The sequence below is a fragment of the Anolis carolinensis genome, chromosome 1 (assembly GCF_035594765.1).
Source record: "Anolis carolinensis isolate JA03-04 chromosome 1, rAnoCar3.1.pri, whole genome shotgun sequence".
NCBI lineage: Eukaryota > Metazoa > Chordata > Lepidosauria > Squamata > Dactyloidae > Anolis > Anolis carolinensis.
Window position 1 is genome coordinate 314,954,350 of NC_085841.1, and position 8,891 is coordinate 314,963,240.

General features: G+C 39.2%; 1 protein-coding gene across 1 annotated transcript in view; it reads right to left on the bottom strand.

Annotated features, from left to right (window-relative positions):
- Nucleotides 1–5,310, bottom strand: part of eif2ak4 (eukaryotic translation initiation factor 2 alpha kinase 4) — a 55,461-nt gene extending 50,151 nt beyond the window's left edge. The window contains exon 1 of the mRNA XM_003224768.3: nucleotides 5,105–5,310. Coding sequence (XP_003224816.1) covers nucleotides 5,105–5,227 — 123 coding nt within the window. The 5' untranslated portion in view covers nucleotides 5,228–5,310. The remainder of the gene's footprint in view (nucleotides 1–5,104) is intronic.
- Between the last annotated feature and the right edge of the window lie 3,581 nt (nucleotides 5,311–8,891).

Sequence of the window (8,891 nt, forward strand, 5' to 3'; positions counted from 1 at the left end):
TTTTAAATTTCACATTTTTATACTTAAAACTTTTATTCATTGTCACTCTCTGTTTTTTTCTGAGCTACAGTACTTCAACCCCACTGTACTATTATTTATTTATTCACGCTACCATGCTAGTACAACTTTCCAGATGCTTGGACCAACAAATGATACTGCATTTGATGCAAGAGGCATTTCTAGCGAGCAGAATGCTGAAATTTTCTATATTCTATATTGCTTTTGGAAGCTGCCTTGAGTTCCACTCTGCCAGAAAGGCCGCATATAAAATAAATGCATAAATATAAATAAGTAATTTCCAAACAGGCTTAGCTGAACTGGGGTGCACACTGACTTATGTGTTACATGTCTAAGATTACTTGAAGTCCTTGCAAAAGAAAACAGCAAAATCATGACTAATGAAATAATTCAGTCTCTTTGGAATCTCACTGTGAGACTGAAGTCATCACAGTATAAAGGACAGTTCTTTTAATACAATGCCAGATAATTGCCCTCTGATATGTTGTCAGTTTGCATCTCTCAACAACCTCCAACAACATAGACAATGGTAAGGAAAGTTTGGAGCTGCTATATAACAATTTATGGAAGCCAAATGATTCCCAACCCTTCTTAATGCAGCACCATCTGAAAGTGCCTCTTTTCTTTTTGTCTTTAAAGTGAATATGGGTTATTCATGGATGAGAGGGAAGAAGTCAATGGCTCCTTTCAAGTATTGCAGCCACCAAGGCGGGATCTTCACTTCTATTTAATACAATTTGAGCTGTGATTAACATGGGTCTATACTGGCCATATAATGCAGTCCAAACAGCATTATATGGCAGTGTAGATTCAGCCACTGAGAATCCTATACAGTATTCAATTCTGTATAGATTCTCTGCACGTACAGAGCTCTAAATTCAATTTATTCAGTATGCTAAACATTTCACACAGCTTTTTATATGGCTAACCACATAATTTTAAACAAGATTGCTCATATGTTGCTGGAACAAACACAGGAGTGGCACATGCTTATTATAATCAACAATTCAACTGTTTTAGCCACAGACTTTGCATACCAAAAAAGTCATGGAGGACCGCAAACATGTATTCATTTAATAAATATGACTTCATGATGCATAGATTTAAAAGAAAGGTTAAAATCCCCTACAGCAATTACAGCTATTATATCACTTAATGGGCCATACTATTAACAGGCAAAACTCATGAAAGGTGTTATGGTATATTTGTAGCACCTCATCAGTATCTTGTGACTACCATTAGATTTTCTTCCTAATTGATCTCCAAAGCAAGTTGTCCCAAAGTGTAAATTATTTTGTACTGGAATGAAGATAGCCACATTCTTGTGGTGTTCCAGACAGAAGCACAATGTTACTGCAGCTTTGACATAAATAAATCGATAAGTATTAAAAGTCAGATAACTGACATCCTCAGAAGATTTTACCTAAAATCAAGATTCAAATTGCTTTTTCTTTTCTTACATACACTATATCTTTTCCTGGAAGGGGAAAACGGGGTCTGATTACTTTTTTACAACAGCCCAATTCTAAAATATTTTAAAGGAATTTGACTTAAGAGACTGGTGGATTTTTCTCTATTTGATGCAATGTGATCTTCTGGTACACTTAAGGGAGTTGTATATCCAAGGAAAGTCATTAACAAATTACAACAGCACAAAGAAAAGTGTATCAGGCCTCACTCACAAATGTCTTGGGGCTGCAGCAGAGTCTTTGGGGAAAGCTGTCACGAATAATAACTCTGTTAATTATACTTAAGGTTACAGTAAGGGAAAGAAGTTGTTGGTGTTAATTTTTAGCACACACAAGATACTTCCCAATTTAGAAGCTCCGTTTGGGAGAAACCCCCCAAAATGTCAATTCCCTTTGATACTCATTATTTCACTTGCTCACTTTGGAAGGAAGCAAATTATACCTTGTAATAACTGCACACTTGTCTATTTTCAGGCTAAATTCAGAAGAGCACTGCAAATACACTGAACAAGGTTAAGATAACACTGTAAAATCAAGGCTGTGATATGAGTGGCTCTAACCATAAACATTTTTGAGTACTCTTCAGTTTCTGCAAGCTCAGCCGTGTACAATGAAACACTAAAAATTAATATCACAACGTTTAATTAGTCCCTATGGTCTGTGGTTTAATACCACAGAAGAGCAAAAAGATGGTATGGGTCTTCGTCTTTTAAACCTTTCCATTTGTGTTGCCAGCCCGAACAGCAAAAATACTTTGCAGTCACCCAAACTGAACGCAGTCCATTAAGCACAAATGTTTCCATTTGTGTTGCCAGCCTGAACAGCAAAAATACTTTGCAAGTGCTTCATATCTGAGGGATCACATTAATAAACTAAATGGGTTACTATGTGTGCAAGTCTGCAATTATCTGATGTAAGAGAGAAAGGCTGAGAATATATACTGACAGCACTTAAACAATCCACACAAGCTTCAGATAACAGAATCTCAGAATCATAGAGCTGGAAGAGACTCCAAGGGCCATCCAGTCTAGCCCCCTGCTATGCAGAAACGCACAATCAAAGCACTCCCAATATATGGCCATCCCGCCTCTACTTAAAAACCTCCAAATAAGAAGATTCCACCAACTCTGAAGAGGCAGCATATTCTACCACCAAACAGTTTTTACTGTCAGGAAGTTCTTCCTAATGATTAGGTGGAATCTCTTTTTCCTGCAATTTGAATCCATTGCTCCATCGTGTCCTAGCCTCCAGAGTCGCAGAAAACAAGTTTTCCCCTTCTTCAATGTGGTTCTCAACTTGTGGGTCACCAGATGTTTTCGCCTTCAACTCCCAGAAATCCTAACAGCTGTTAAACTGGCTGGGATTTCTGGGAGTTGTAGGCCAAAATACCTGGGGACTCACAGGTTGAGAACCACTGTTTTAAATGTTTAAACATGGCTCTCATGTCCCCCTCAGCCTTCTTTTCTCCAAGCTAAACATTCCCTAAACCGTTCTCATGTGGCCTGGCTTCCAAACCTGTGATCATTTTAGTTGCTCTTCTCTGTACACATTTTAGCTTGTCAATTTTCTTCTTTAATTGTGGTACCCAGAATGGGACACAGTATTATTCCAGGTGAGGTCTGGCCAAGACAGAGTAGAGTGGGTCCAGGACTAGATACCATACTCCTATTAATGCAGAATAGAATCACATTGGTCTTTTTTTTAGGTGCAGCATCACGCTTGTTGACTCATGTTCATCTTATGGTCTGCTAAGATTCCTAGATCCCTTCATAGAATCATAGAATAATAGAGTTGGAAGAGACCTCATGGGCCATCCAGTCCAACCCCCTGCCAAGAAGCAGGGAAATTGCATTCAAAGCACCCCTGACAGATGGCCATCCAGCCTCTGCTTAAAAGCCTCCAAAGAAGGAGCCTCATCCACAGTCTGGGGCAGAGAGTTCCACTGCTGAACAGCTCTCATAGTGAGGAGGTTCTTCCTGATGTTCAGGTGGAATCTCCTTTCCTGTAGTTTGAAGCCATTGTTCTGCATCCTAATCTGCAGAGCAGCAGAAAACAAGCTTGCTCCCTCCCTGTAACTTCCCCTCACATGGACTGTTTTCAAGACATCACTCTACATTTGTGCAGTAAGTAGGTAGACCATCTTTAACGCACTATTGGTGCATATATTTCACTTAATTTAGAAGCCAGTTGAACTGTTGGACAAATTCAACAGGTGAAATTTATCTCCCCAACAATGGGAATTTTTAAACAGTCTGAATGGCCATCAAGTATACCTCAGCTGCAGATTTCTTGTATTGGAAAGGAGTTAAACTAGATAACTCTGTGTCCCTTCCAATTCTTTGAGTTTAGAGCTTTGTTTTCAGTCAAGATTAGATATCTCCCGAATGGATATTATAATTACATGATTCTGATATTCAGATGGGAAGTAATGTGAGTACACATACAGCTATTGTACGGCAGTGCAAATGGGGCCAAGGGCAAACGTAGATAGTATGGAACAAACTATCTAATGCTGGAGAACTAGCTAAGGGTCATCTAATGTTGGAGAAGGAGGGCCCTTCCACACAGTCATATCGCCCAGAATATCAAGGCAGAAAATCCCACAATATTTGCTTTGAATTTGGGTTATCTGAGACGCCTCCCACACAGCTGAATAAAACCCCACATTATCTGCTTTGAACTGGAATACATGGTAGTATGGGATCTGATAACCCAGTTCAAAGCAGATAATGTAGAATACAGGGCCCTGAGTCCACGCTACCATATATTCCAGTTCAAAGCAGATAATGTGGGATTTTCTGCCTTGATATTCTGGAATATAGGGCTGTGTGGAAGGGCGCTATGTCCATACTATCATATATTCCAGTTCAAAGCAGATATTGTGGGATTTTCTGCCTTGGTATTCTGGGATAGAGGGCTGTGTGGAAGGGCCCTATGTCCATACTATCATATATTCCAGTTCAAAGCAGATATTGTGGGATTTTCTGCCTTGGTATTCTGGGATAGAGGGCTGTGTGGAAGGGCGCTATGTCCATACTATCATATATTCCAGTTCAAAACAGATATTCTGGGATTTTCTGCCTTGATATTCTGGGATAGAGGGCTGTGTGGAAGAGCCCTATGTCCATACTATCATATATTCCAATTCAAAGCCGATATTGTAGGATTTTCTGCCTTGATATTCTGGGATAGAGGGCTGTATGGAAGGGCCCTATGTCCATACTATCATATATTCCAATTCAAAGCAGACAATGTAGGATTTTATTCAGCTGTGTGGAAGGGGCCTTCGTGAACTTCGAGGCCGTTTAACCTGCTCTGGTTCCATGTTATGGATTCCCAGGGATGTGCAATTTGGGGGCCTGGAAAAACTACGTCTCCCAGGATTCCACTGCATTTGAGCCATGGCACACAGCCCTATATCCCAGAATATAAAGGCAGAAAATCCCACAATATCTGCTTTGAACGGGGTTATCAGATAATGTGGGACTTTCTGCCTTGATATTCTGGGATATAGGGCTGTGTGGACACTGGTGTCAAGCGGCCTTCATACGCCACTGCCACACCTTCCAGCACAGAGAAGCCTCAGGGCTTGAGATCCGCAAAGAAATGAAAGTTACCTTCCAGGGCTGCCCGAGGCGCAGGTCCTGGAAGTCCTGCCCGTAGATGGACTCCAGCACCTGCAGCTCGTTCTCCTGCCGGAGCTGGAAGCTCTCCGGCTGCTCCTCCGTCCGCTGCCACATCCCGCCGGGCTCCTTAGGCCATGCCTGCACCGGGGAGAGGAGGGAAAGCCTTCCGCCCGGCTGCAAAGGCTCCAAGCAGAGCGGTGCTGCCCCTGGCGACGGGGCGAAGGGAAGGCATCTCCTTAGTCCACGCCCCGCGTTACGCGGGGCGTGGACTAAGGAGATGCCTTCCCTTCGCCCCGTCGCCAGGGGCAGCACCGCTCTGCTTGGAGCCCAGTTTGGTCTGGTTTGGTTTACCTATGAATTTTAACTGGTTAACCAAATCCCCATGCCAAGTATGTGAGAAGCAAAAAATAGAGTCCCACCAGAACTACAACCAAATTTGGATTAGTCACACTATCATTATCTACCTTTTCTACCAGGATTCCAATTTTCTTGACAACACCATAATGTGTTCCTAAAGGATTTCTTTGAACAGAGGGTGCAGACAAATGCAAAACGATGCACACTAAAATGTTCACCTATACTTTAATGGGGTCTGAGAGGGCAGAAACAGATCGACTTCTAAGGGTTGTCATTGTGTGCCTTCACACTGAGTCACACATTTAATTGTCTCAAACATTGTGTGTTCTTGAAAAAAATACAGTAGAGCCTCACTTACCCAACATAAACGGGCCGGCAGAACGTTGGATAAGCGGGTATGTTGGATAATAAGGAGAGATTAAGAAAAAGCCTATTAAACATCAAAATAGGTTATGCACCAAAACATGTTATAAAACAAATTTGACAGAAAAAGTAGTTCATTACACATCAATGCTATGTAGTAATTACTGTATTTACGAATTTAGCACCAAAATATCACGATATTTTGGAAATATTGACTACAAAAATGCGTTGGATAATCCAGAACGTTGGATAAGTGAGACTCTACTGTATTCAGAAATTTGATCTAGTGTGTGGCTGCTACTTGTGGTAACTATACCAATAAAAATTTCATAGACTGGGAACATTGCAAGATTTGGAACTTTTTCATGTAACTGGGAAAAACATGATATATGTGTCAGAACAAAGCATATGACATCTCATATGATTTATAGATCAATTCCTTGGTTCTAGAATAAGTGTATTTATTTATTTATTTATTTATTTACAGCATTTATATTCCGCCCTTCTCACCCTGAAGGGGACTCACATTACACATACTGGCAAACATTCAATGCCTTTTAACATAGAACAAAGACAAGACAAACATAGGCTCCAAGCGGGCCTCGAACTCATGACCTCCTGGTCAGAGTGATTCATTGCAGCTGGTTGCAGCTGGCTTGCTCTCCCGCCTGCGCCACAGCCCGGGCCTGTATGAGGTTATGATGAATGAGGTTATGGAATCCTATTTTTTATTTACCGGTATGTTTTAAATGAATTACTGAATAAATCTTTCTGCTCTTCATATATTAACACAGGGGTCCCCAAACTAAGGCCCGGGGGCCGGATGCGGCCCTCCGAGGTCATTTACCTGGCCCCCGCCCTCAGTTTTATAATATAATATATTGTATATACATATAATATTGATAATAATATTATAATGTAATACAATATAACACTAATAATAATACCATATAATAATATTAATTATATATTCTATATTACATATAATATTACTAATAATATTACAGTATAGTGGTATAGTTCAATATAGTAATATATAATGCTAATATTGTGCTATGCTAATAATATAATATATTGTATGTTCATATAATTTGTAAGCCACTCTGAGTCCCCTTTGGGGTGAGAAGGGTGTGATACAAATGTAGTAAATAAATGCAGTAAATAAATAATAAATAAATTTTAGATTTAGGTTCACCCAAAGTCTGAAATGACTTGAAGGCACACAACAACAACAACAACAACAACAACCCTAATTAACTTGACTATCTCATTGGCCAGAAGCAGGACCACACTTCCCATTGAAATCCTGATAATTGTATGTTGGTTAAAATTGTTTTTATTTTTAAATATTGTATTATTCTTTCATTGTTGTTGTTGTTGTTGTTGTTGTTGTTTTTGCACTACAAATAAGACATATGCAGTGTGCATCAGAATTTGTTTGTATTTTTTTTCAAATGATAATCCGGCCCCTCAACAGTCTGAAGGATTGTGGACCGGCCCTCGGCTTAAAAAGTTTGAGGACCCCTGTATTAAGATGATGTTTAGCTGCATGTTACGTAGACTCAGAAGCACATTTGTGTCCAGTCCTGGGTGAAAAATGTGTACAACACCTTCAACATTATTTTAATGATGATTTTAAGATAGAATGCTATATTCCATCAAAAGTATTTGCACCTACCGAAGACTACCCCAGAATTGTATCTAAAAGTGACTGGATGCACCTTTGGGCACTGGAAGGGTCAGTTCTGGTCACTGCACACCTTTTTAGCATAGCTTGTCAAAGAGTGGGAGGTGGAAAAATGGACAGATGGCCTTCAGATCATTTCCAGCTCTTTTTCCACCTTCAGGAGCAATATTTTAGAGAGGGGAAAATAGAAATGTTCAGGGTGTATTTGTGAAAATCAAATACCTTTCTTAGCATAAATTGATTTGTAAGCATACTGGCATGGATACAACTCAAGCATTAAATCTCAAATGAAAATAATTATGTACCATGGATTCACAGGACTCTGTCATATGCCCTAGTGGCTGTCACTGTTGCATTCACAATTTCAAAACATCTTAATTATAATATTATTGGGAAACATCTGTAGCTGTCTTTTATTTTAATATGAATACATTCAAAGATTTTTAGGGCTTTTCCTTGTGTATAAGAATGTATATATGATATGTAATTTTTTAAATTTAATGTGAGCTGAATTAAAGAAATCACTGTCAGTTATTTTAAATATTTAAGACAACGTATTTTCTTTTATTATATTAATATTTCAATGTAGCTATAATTATAGCAATTTCCATTGCTAAACTCATAACAGAAATGGAAGAAGTTAAAATGTCTGACAGCATTAGAAGGGTCTGACTAGATGTGGAAAATATTTTATTATCAAAGGCTAAAGTCCTATAGTTTATATTTGTATTTACACCAAGCTACTATTGATGTAATTACAGCCTTAATATACAATTTTTGCAATAACAAAACAAGCAAATCTGATTCCTGCAAAAATGTGAATATAAAACATCACATTCCACTAGATGAGAGATTTAACCTTTTCCTCTTTTCTCTATAGCATAAGTATATATCTTTGATGTCATGGCACTTTGTGGAGGCTAATGTGCAACATGGCCCATTTGAACGGATATGAGTGGTCCAAATCTGGCTGCTTCTGCATGTTGTGGATGTTCCTTAGCTTATTCCAGTCTGGTTTCCATCCTGAGAAACAGAAATTACTTGTTTACCATGTGCAGTGGGTTGGGGAGAGGAGGTCTATAACAGAAATACTAGAGAGATCACATAGCTGAATGCAAGAAGCTTTCGGTATCCCAAGATGTTTTGGTCTACCACTTCAAACAGTTTTAGACAGGATTAAGGAATGTGGGAGTTGTTGGCAAAAATGTCTGGAGAACTAAAGATTCTCCAGTTTTGTTCTAGATTCATCAGTATCAGTCACTACCAATTAATTGTATTTTTCTTGATTGCTTCTCTAGTATGGTGCCTGGGATTGTTTTCCTTTGGAGATCCTGACAGATGAGCACAGGCAGGATATTTACAGTAATTACA